This window comes from Carex rostrata, chromosome 13 (genome assembly GCF_964058835.1).
Source record: "Carex rostrata chromosome 13, lpCarRost1.2, whole genome shotgun sequence".
In the NCBI taxonomy this organism is placed as follows: Eukaryota; Viridiplantae; Streptophyta; class Magnoliopsida; order Poales; family Cyperaceae; genus Carex; species Carex rostrata.
The window spans coordinates 10060288-10072128 of NC_135930.1; the positions used below are offsets into that span (position 1 = coordinate 10060288).

The following is an 11841-nucleotide window of genomic DNA, read 5'->3' on the forward strand; positions in this document are numbered from 1 at the left end:
CCTGAAGTCCTAGTCGATTTTTTGGTGGAGGCTGTGTTGGCAATGAGCTTCACTACTACTGGGCTCATTGGCTTTTACATGCTGGTCGAACTCGCACCATTGGTTAGGGATCAGATAAATATGCAAGTTGTGCTTGAAGAGAGAATATGAGTTTACTGGTCACTGAAGTATGATGTACCAAGTTTTTTGTTATTGGTGTTGTAACATAGGTGTTTTATCAATTTTCAAGTGTTTATGTTTTAAAGCTTGTGTGATAGTGTAGTAGTGGTAGGGACGGAATTTCCTTTTTGGTCTTTTTAGTTTTGGGGGAAGGGTGGGGATTGGTGCTCTGTTTTGGGTAAATATTTCAACAGAGCCGTTGATTTATGTAGCGTATCAACCAAATGCAGTGCTGTTTTGTTTCTATTGTCCATGTGCTCTGCATGAAGCTGAAACTGCACTGTTAAAATCTACCCCTCCGTTTTTCCTCTTTTGTTTTTTTATTTTTATGGCAAGTTCACGGAGAAACAAAGTGAGATTGTGGGGTCAATTAAGTGAAACTGACAGAACTGAATGTTACAAGAAAAAAGAAAAGAAAAAAAAAGGAGTTAAATCAACTTAATTAAGTTATGTATTTCTTGAGCTCATTTGACTTGGACCAAGTCCAAGTTCTTATTTGACAACAATTTAAATGACTATAATATCCAACAATTAAGTTTTAATTTTTTTTTAAAATTAGTTCTTTTGTTGACAACTATAAATAATAGTAAATATAACTTGGGAATATGTGTTATCACATAAGCTGCAAAGCCAGCATCTAGTGTATTGCAAAATTACAGTGTGTCGAATACACGTGTTGGTACGCACAGTTAAAGACACGGCACAACAAAATACGTTTGTTAAATGTGCGGTGCAAAGACATGACTGTATATTTTTTTAACCATGTTGTGTCCGAACTTTTTTTAAATATTGGCACCGTTAAGTACGACATGTCTAGCTACGACACAGGTCTAGCACGACACGACACGTCTAGCTTTTTTATTTTTAGATATTTTTTCAAAATTTTGTTTCAAAACACAAAAATACTACAAAGTATTTAAAAAAATTTGAAACTAATCTAATTTATTTCTGACTTTCTGAATACTTTTTCATACTTTTTTAGTCATTAACAAATTGTTAAACGTGCTGAATTCATCTACTACCTTGTGCGGCACAATACGTCTCGAAATTTTGAAATGTTGGCATGGCATAACTTTGTTCATGACATACCGAAACACAGTACGTTACAGCCACAATACACTACCACCAGTACCGCTGAATTTTTTTTAAATTATCACGAAATAATTTAAAAATTTAAAAACCAATTTGATTATAAAAAGTCTTAGAAAAACCATTATTACCGAATTGATATTGAATTTGACCTACTTTTCTCATACAATGTCACAGAAAATCTGTAGAACATTAAAGCTAAAGTCCAATTTCCTAAAACCGATTTATGAGTCTACTATGTACCCTTCTATATCAGAATTTTTTATAAAAAATAATTAAAAATAATGGGAATACGGATGGATGCATACGGTGGTATTTCGATGCTGTTGCATACTTGCATGTCTAATGCAAGAATAATTTTTTTTTTCTGTTTTTTTGGGCTTTTTTATAGGAGTTACCACTTTCACTTTCTATTTTTTTTTTTTTTTTAGTCTCCTCATATCTTAATAATTTTCACACAAGTTGCATAAATCTTTTGAATGAAATGGAGAGGATACAAACATTTTCAAATTAAGCTACTGTCCGTGTGTACCTTTCCATTCTCTTCATAGTTGAAAAAATAAATATTAAAACCGGTTTCAACCAAAGAATAAAAATTTAAAACGGAACCACAGGTTCGGTTTCAATCCAAAATAATAAATAATTGAAACCGGACTACAAGTCGGTTTCAATCCAAAAAAAATAACATCTTACAAAAAAGATAAACCGATTCTTTGGATTTGTCATTAAAGCACACAATTAGGGTTGTTCATCGGTTCAGTTCAATTAAAACTAAAATAAAATAAACAAACCAAAATTTTATTCAGTTTTCAAAGTCGAATTGAACCGAGTTTGGTTTGTTTGGTTCAAACCAAAGTATATTAAATTTTTTTAAAAGCAGACCTTGTGTTAGCAGTAAAAAAAAACAGAAACCTGATGCTTTTTAAAAACAGAAATTGAATCTATTTAATTCAAAATAGCACTTAATAGCACTTGCAATTGGCTCATAATCCATCCAAATACTTCACCAAATATACATCAAGAAACCTGATGCTGCTAAACAAGATGCATCTAAGATCCAACTACAATAAACCATAAATTCCGAAGGAAAAAAAAAAGATGCTGCTAAATTAACATGTTAATAAAAACTGAGCAGACTACCACACTCACAACTCTACATAATCCCATTGTAAATACGAGAAAAAAAAAATATTAATACACTAAATCACTAATCAGTATTCTTTCTTGAAGACCCGTAGGTATGACTAATCATCTTCAGTATATGCATGTCAGCACTAGTGAAGTCACGAGTAGTTATTATCCCAATTTCATATGCATCATACTGCAACCATAAAATGATGGCAACTAATTCAGTAAAATAAAAGAAGTTAATCAAACAAGATACATGTATTGACTTCAAAAACTTTTATATGTTTCACCACCATGGAAAAATATATTTTACTAATATAGAGCTCATGGATGTTACTTAACAATGCAAATACTAAATTAGTTGCGAGGTTACACATTTTATTTTTTTCTTTCAAAAGATGAGAAAATTTGCTGACCTGATGAGCTTTGGTTCCAATTTTATTCAAATAGGCAGCAAAGATGTGGGTTGATACATTCACCCAAAGAGACCAAAAAGTCCCTTGCTCGAGGTGTTAATTCATTCATCACCGCAACGCCTTTTAGTATTTGTGCAAGCTCATCTAACAAGCCTTCAATTGGAGGAAAACAAATTTGTAAGTTATTAATTTCAAAAATTCTAGTAAAAATAAAATGAAAAGCTACAGATTACACAACAGGGAGGTCAAAGGCCTACACCAAATTTTATAATAGATGAATCTTGTAGTAACTAACCAGAGATTATTGCTTTGTTCAAGCCTTTTAGTAATTGTACACGACAGGGAGGTCACACGCCTTTTAGTAATTGTGTGACACAATACCTGTTTACAGAAAGAAAATCTCAATCCTGTTTAGCAAAAAAACTTATTGGATATATAACTACAATCTACTTTATTTATTGGATAACATTTTAAGATAAGACTGGTGAAAACAGTAAAGATCGATCTAAGCCCGGGAACACTGGTGACCAAAAAGAATGAAAACTCTCACAGATAAACTAAAAAAAACTGAATTCACCTTGCACAAGGAATGATGACCACCCCATTTTTAACGAATGTGGCTGTATATGTTAGAGGGCCCCACCACATATGAAGACTTTGGTGCCGGTTTCTTTGTTTCAGGCACTCCAAAAACATTCCAAAACCTGAGTGTCTCATCTCCAGCAGCCGATGCGACAGTACACCCATCAGGACTCTACAATTATTTACAAAAACTACTCAGAATAATGACAGTCAATAATGCAAATGACAAATTTAAAATTTTCAAGTAGGGATCTGCTGTTTTATTTTCCAAGTTTTCAGGAAATAAAATGCAAATCTTTTATTTGGGTTGTAGGTCAACATAATTTGCAAAAAAAATATAAATGCCTCGGGACCCAGATTTGAAGTTACGATGATACATTTATTTACCAGTCAATTGCAAAAGTCTAAATACCTGAGCCATGTAGAGAACACGGGAGGTATGACCAGTCAGCTCAGACATCTTAGTCATTGAAGGGTATTTCCACAGTGTGAGCTGATTCTCAGTATACCCATGCGAGCTCAACAACTCTCTTTCAGTCTTGTTCCACAACAAGGAACATACCTGAGACCCTGTATCTACTGAGCTCAAACAAGACCCGGTATTCACATTCCAGAATTTTATGCACCGGTCATTTCCACCCCCGCCTGATGCTAGTAGGTTGCCCTGGAAGGGACACCAAGCAAGCGCCTTCACCGCAGCAGTGTGATTGTTGAACCGGTGGATAGGGTTGGATGTAATGAGGTCCCATATGTGGAGAAGATTATCATTTCCACCACTTGCAAGGTACTTTCCTGACCCAGACCATCTTAGACCACACACCTCATTGTTGTGGGCACGGAAAGAGCTGACGGTGTAAGCCCGAGCTCTGACGTCATTGTTCACAATTGCACCATCCATGCCACCAGTTGTGAGAATGTTGTTGTTCCATGCAAGGGACCCGACCCGAGACTGATGGATCCCTCTTAGAGTCCTAACCTGTAGATGAGAATGTTGTTGTTCAAATTATTAGTATCACATTGAAGTGGAGCAAAATATGCTAGAAATTATTGACATAAAAGAATAGTTTAAATGTAACCAAATTAATCATACTAACCAGCTTATTGGAGGTAGAATCCCACAGCTGTACATCAGATGAGTTGAGACCAATAGCTATGTGTTGCCCATCTGGAGCCCAGCTGACACTAGTAACAGGGCCAAGGTCGTCATCAATTGTCACCAATTCCGAGGTAGACCCATTTGCAGCATTCCACAGGTAAACAGTGTTGTTAAGTGCGATTGATAGCACATTAGCACTTCCCCAGTCAAGCAGATTAAGGTAGTAGTCATCTACTATATCTGGTGCATCCAATGTTCTCTCAGCTGACTGCATTAATTGAGAAAGAATAAGCATGTCACAATTCCAAAAATAGGTAATCAAAGAAACAAATTGACAAAAATTGTAACAGTCTGTTTTATACCAGAACAGTAATAAACAAGGTATATCAAAAAACAAAATTCACATACACCATACACAGACCTGAATTATGGGTACAACACTAAAATCTCAACAACTCCTAAACGAGCATGTTACAATTCCAAAAATAAGTAATAAAATAAACAAATTGACAAAAATTTGGAACAGTTTGTTTTGTACCAGAACAAGAATTAACAAGGTATATCTAAAAAAAAACATTCACATACATCATACACCGACATGAGTTATGGGGTGCAACACTAATAAATCTCAACAAATCTTATAATAAGCATATCATATTTCCAAAAATAAGTAATAAAAGAAACAAATTAACAAAAAAAAAGTAACGGTCTGTTTTATACCAGAACAAGAATGAACAAGGACCTGAATTGTAGGTACAAAGTGAAATCTCAACAACTCCTAACCAAGCTAAACATTGTACTAATTAAATTTGTTGAAATAGAGACCTAGTAGATAACAAAATTACAGACCCGGCTTTTATGTAACAAATAGCCCTAAAAGGAAAAGAAAAACAAATAAAAGAACATCCAAGAAACTAAACCCAACTAAAGAACAAGGAACAAGAGGATATACCTGAGGGATGTGCCTACGCTGCTTTGCAGGTTGGGCTTGAGTGGAAGAAGGGATGTCTGGCAGCAGATTGACAGGTGCAGGAGGCTTGTTGCAGAAAGAGAGGATGTGTGTCCTTCCCTGCAGCATGGTGTCAGCTAGAAGCTTTCGGTATGCCTCTTTCGCAGGAGATGCCACCCCTTTGTTCTCCTTGTCTCTCTTCGGCTCTGTCAAGAGGTACTGAGCTACATCCATGTCCATTGCAGACCGATTTGGGATGAACCTGTCTCCCTGTTTTTTTTTTAATTTTAGAAACAAAAAAATGTCTGTAAGACAGCAAGAGATTGTAAAAGAAACAGAAAAGTTGTTAAATTAAGGGGCTTAATTAATAAAAAAAAAGGTCTGTAAGACAGCAAGAAATTGTAAAGAAACAGAAAAATTGTTAAATTAAGGGGTTTACTTAACAAACATTGATAAATTTAAGCAATTAAAAATAAATTCTTAAAGAAAGGATTGATAATTAATTAAATACTAAAGTAAGAATTTAGGGCTACGATTAGGGGATGAACCTGTCTCCCTGCAGCATGGTGTTATTTGTCAATCCTATATAAAAGAATCTAAGCGCTTTTCCCTGATTAAACTTCCCAAAGAAAAATAATCTTACATAAGTGCGCGAAGAGGTCCGATATAAGGAAGAATGCAAAGGAGGAATGTACGGCCTAGATGCAACATCTCTTAGGGGATGGCGGCATTCGAACCGGCTCTTTTCAGAAGAAATTGAGAAACCTGACTCCATGGATTAAACAACAAATTTCCCCGAGAAAGAAAGGGGACAAAAAAGTATACAGAAAGGAACTAAAAAATTATAAGGTTAGAGGAGAAATCCTGCAGCCAGAAAGTTAGATGAACAAAATTCAACAAATAAACAGTAATTAATTAAATACTAAAGTAAGAGATGCGATTCCCACCCCCTTCCAAAGCAGCGCTGGAAGGGAGGAAATCTGAGAGAAGAGTTCTGTCCTCCCTTAAACGGGAAGAATAGGAATAGAGAAGCGAGAGGAGCGTCAATCGAGCGATTAATCAGCGAGAAGAGAATAAGAGGAATTGTGAATGAGAAAAGAATGGGAGATGGGAATACAAAGGAGTTCTGTGCGACGAGAGAGGCAATTTGGGGATGACCGTTGAGGAAGATGAATTTAAAAGGGGAATTAGAAAGCTGGGCAGAAGGGGTAAGCGAACCGGGCACGATTCATTTAAGGGTAATGTTAGGACCAGACATCGAACTGCTAAAGCTTCGGTTCAATGGTTCACTGATTGGATCGGTGATTCAACCGGTTCAATTGCTGATTTTTTAAACTACATATAACTTATTATCTAAAACCAAACTGGTTATATACAATGAGAATATGTATCTACTTCAATAAAAAATGCAATTCTAACAAACTCTAATAAAGAGTACATGTCAAAAATCATAGAGAAAATAGAAAACCAACAACATAATAGAAGTTAAACATCTAATTATCTGATATACTTAACAGTTGACACATAATATATTGCAAGTAGCCTCATAACACAAGATAAAATGTTTAATACTTTTATTAGTTACGACAATTAACTAGCAACAAATTTAAAATGCTAAAACTTAAAAATTTAAAGCTAAATAAAATGCCACTCAATAACTGAAATATTATGATATATATCATGGTTAGGATCTGCATGTTCTAGGTCATCTCCTACGGTTTCTCTAGCATCAACACTTTCATTTCCTTGCTCTTGGACTCTTTTCTGTATTGTTTGTGCATGGATCTTCCATCTCATCACCAGAATCAAATTCATCCAAATTCAAAAATTCATCTACAAAATGAAACTCATAAGTGCGCAACAGCCTAAATAAAAATCCTGATTAAAACCCTTTATTAGAAATAAAAAGGCAAATTGAACCTAAATAGAAATGAAATATAAAAATTTACATGAGAGGATCAGTATCTACTCGAGCACACACTTGATAAACTGATTCTTTTTATTTTGTGATTATTATATAATTATGGCCTTGAGCTGAGTGTCCCAGTATGCTTTTATGCTTTCATTAGAACGTGCTTCCATGACTTCGACAACCACTTATTAATTTCAAGTTGACTCCGTGCAGCACTGTGAAAGTATTAATCACACACAAGATTATTTAATGAAAATTATTCAAATGTCATTGCAAATTGTTCCTACAAACCACCTTTCTCTGTGTGTGTTCAAGGCTAAGGTCTAGTTTTTTTTTTAAAAACCATCACGAAACAGTTACAAAATTGAAACCAACTTGATTACAAAAAGTAAAAATATATATACATAGAGAGAGATGGGCTACAGTGAGCCATGAAGTAAAACGCGTTGGTGCTCTATGACACTATATTTTTATTTTGAAAATTCAAACGACCAATCCGAACCGCTCAACATGATCTCCATATTGAAATGTGCTTGGAGACCAAATTTTACATTTTTTTGAATTTTTTTACTATTTATTAAGCATTTTTTAAAATTGCTGATCCGATGGTCTAGAAAATTTTATTATTTTTACTGTTCACAAAACAGCAATTTTCAAAAATGTTTAATAAATAGTAAAAAAATTCCAAAAATGTAAAATTTGGTCTCCAAGCACATTTCAATATAGAGATCATATCTAATGGTTCAGATCGGTCGTTTGGACTTTCAAAATGGAAATATGGCGTGGAGTACAAATGCGTTTTACTCCATGGCTCACCGTAGCTCATCTCTCTCTCTCTCTATATATATATATATATAGAGAGAGAGAGAGAGAGAGTGACTAATGTGCATTCGCATGCATATGACTCGATATGCATACAGTCCAAATTTGAAATTTCAAAATTCAAAACGTCGATTCGAACCGTTCTTGTTATCCATATTAATATGTGCCTGGAGACCAAATTTTACATTTTTATGAATTTTTTACTATTTATTAAGCCACTTTGAAAATTGCTGATCCAACAGTGGCTGCTGATTTTACTGTTTTGTTAAGTCACTATTGGATCAACAATTTTCAAAGTGGCTTAATAAATAGTAAAAAAATTCAGAAAAATATAAAATTTGGTCTTCAAGCACATATCAATATGGAGAACTTCAAGCACATATCAATATGGAGAACAAGATGAACGGTTCAGATCAACGTTTTGGATTTTGAAATTTCAAATTTGGACCATGTGCATACGAATGCACATTAGTCACTCTCTCTCTATATATATCACCACCGAACTTCATCTTCAGTATGAAATTTTGAAAATCGAACATAAAATTCGGTATTGTGTTTGACCCAATTTGACTTATTTTCTCATACAATGCCATAGAAAATCCGTAGAGCATTCAACTGAAGTCCAACTTCAGTTTGAAAGAAATTAAAACCAAAATTCATGTTCGATTTCCCAAAAGAAAAATATTACAAAAACAAACTCAAAGTTCGGTTTCTCCCAAAAAAAATACAAAACGAACTGTGCGTTCGGTTTCCCCAAAAAAGAAAAATTATGAACTGGATCTACTATGTATCCTTCTATATCAGAATTTTTTATTTATAATAATTAATTAAAAATAATATAGGAATATGGATGTTTACGGTGTTTCGATGCAACAGTCTAAATGCAAGAATTTTTTTTTTTTTACAAGAATAAAATACCGGTTTTACTTTCTAATTTTTTTAAATAATTTTCACACAAGTTGCATAGATGTTTTGAACTACTGTCCGTGTGTACCTTCCCATTCCCTTCATAGTTGAAAAAAAAAATTAAAATAATTAAAACTAAACTTCAAATTCAATTTCAATCCAAAAAAAATAAAAAATAAACCAAACTTCAAATTTGGTTTGAGAAAGAATAAACCGATATTGAACTTCACGGTACGACCTTTAGTTTGTGTAACTATGTGCAACACTCAATATCGAATTTCATATTCGGTTTCAAAATTTCATATCAAAGATGAAGTTCGTTGGTAATGGTTTTAATTTTTTTCTAATTAAGTTGATTTATAAATTTTTAATTGTTTGATGATAATATTTAGAAAAAAAATTATTATTTGTACAAAATTAAGTCGACGTGGCACATTGATACTAGATTCCTTACTAATTCCTATAAATTTTGAAGGGTGCTACGTCTTTAGATCTTGTTAAACAATAAATTTAAAAGTTTTCTAATGAAGTCCAAGCAACAAAAAAAATATAATTTTTACATACATAGGGTAATTTAAGTAGAATATTTTGTTAACAAATTATGAAACAATGAATTGAAAAGTTTTCTAATCAATAGGATCAATTTAATTTATTCTAAATAGCGTCCTATAGTATTTTTGGATCCTAAATGCTAAGCTATGGCATAATAACCCAATTTTTTATTTATATCCAAAAATTAAATCAAATTACAAAAAATAACCGAAGCACCGTTGAAATTCGAAAATTACCCAATCCGGTTACCTAGTAACCGGATTTTTTTTTTCCGGTTACCCAATTCCCGGAATTGGAAAAAATGTCCGGTTATTGGATAACCGGAAATATGGTTTTGGTCCGGTTATCCAATAACCGGTTTTTTTTTTTTTTAAACTCATTTTTTTATAACCATATTTATATGTATATGTATATGTGTATGTGTATGTGTATGTGTATGTGTATGTATATTTTTCTATAATTTTAAATTTCAGATTTGATTTACAAATTTTTTTTGTATAAATTTGATAAATCAAATTTACGAATTTTATTTTATATGTATATGTATATGTGTATGTGTATGTGTATGTGTATGTGTATGTGTATGTGTATGTATAGAATATTAATAAAAAAAAATATTTGGACAGAATATATATAGTGTACATTCAAAATAAAAATTATTCACTATACAAGAAACATTGAAACTATATAGACTAGAAAATTTATACAAGTTGTATATATAGTACACAAGAATCAAGATGGTAACAAAAAAGTTATTCTAGTATAGTGGTTAGGGTACTTGGCTCCCACCCAAGAGAAATGGGTTCAAGCCCCAGTGGGAGCAAATAGCGCACTATTTGAACTACGGTACTTCGGTTATTTTTTGTAATTCGATTTAATTTTTGGATATAAATAAAAAAATCGGCATAATAACGCACTATTTGAACTACGGACGCTATAGGGGTAATAGCGGTCCGCTATAGCACATAGCGTGTAGCGCAAATAGCGCCCGCTATGCAACATTTGCTGTTTTTTTTTTCCAATTTATATGAGCTTTAAGTAAAGGCTCAGATTGGATTGTAACCATAATTTTTTTTTGCAATTGATGTACTAAGCTTTATATTAAACTATTAAATATTTAATGAGAGATCCATCAAACGAAATCAAAATATGGAAGCTATAACGTGCTATGCAACATGAGTTTTTTTTTTTTTTTAATTTATATGGGTTTTAAATAAAGGCTTAGATTGAATATATTAAAATATTTTTTGAAGTAACAAAAGGATACTTACTATACAATAGTTTGAATATTTTGAATATATTAAGATAGTTAATTATGCCATGATGTCTAGGTTATTTTGAAATTTAAATAGAAAAAAGATAGATTATGTCATGATGCTGAATATATTTTAAATAAAAAAAGATTGATAGTTTATGATATTAGTATTACTATGGATATTTTGAGTTGCAATTTGGACTTTGTATTAGTTCAATATGAATATTATAAATTTTTAATCAATTTGATATTATTTATTGTTCTATGAGACTTAGATAATGTTGATATTTAGTACAAATATATGATATAATTTTTATAAAAATAAGAAAACACAATGTAGCATAGCTTTCGCTATAGCTTTTTTTGTAGGCTTCCCGCTATGACGCGATAAACGCTATTTAGAACCTTTATATTATCTTCCAAGTCAGGGTCAATTAACAAACGAATTATTTTAGGGTATTTAGTGTCTTGGTTAACTAAAACCTTGAAACCAAACATCTCTGACCACTCTTACTAAATTATGGCTAGCACCACACTTCAAGGTTCATAATGATTAAAATCATTATAATTTATTTAATAAATAGAATAGATTGATATCTGTGACAATCATTATTTATTGAGGGATTTACGTATGAAAAAACAAGAAAAATCAATAATATTTTAAACATTTTCATGCAACGATTATCATTTCTTGACCATTCCAACAATTTGTAAAATCGGATCTGATTCACCTTGTTAAGAAACATAAAATTAATCTAACGGGGATTAAAACTTGTAAAATAAAATAAAAAAAGAACATAAATTTCCATGTCTCATGATGAATACTGATTTTAAATTTTAAATTCTACCATTCTATCTTTAGATAGCTGGACTAGTTTGCAACAATTAAATAAGAAGGCATTAAAATTAAATAGAATTTTACAGGGGTTTTTCTGCATGATGGTTTTTAGATGGTTCTGTTGTTTGGATTCTCAG

General features: G+C 32.4%; 1 protein-coding gene across 1 annotated transcript; it reads right to left on the minus strand.

The window, feature by feature from the left end:
• Nucleotides 1-3357: 3357 nt before the first annotated feature.
• On the minus strand, nt 3358-6539 carry LOC144564455 (cell division cycle 20.2, cofactor of APC complex-like). The gene is made up of 5 exons (XM_078314054.1): nt 6063-6539; nt 5423-5689; nt 4469-4738; nt 3787-4350; nt 3358-3546 (listed from the first exon to the last, which is right to left on the minus strand). The coding sequence occupies exons 1-5, from the start codon at nt 6192-6194 to the stop codon at nt 3400-3402; spliced, it is 1380 nt and encodes a 459-aa protein (XP_078170180.1). The 5' UTR covers nt 6195-6539; the 3' UTR covers nt 3358-3399.
• Nucleotides 6540-11841: the final 5302 nt, after the last annotated feature.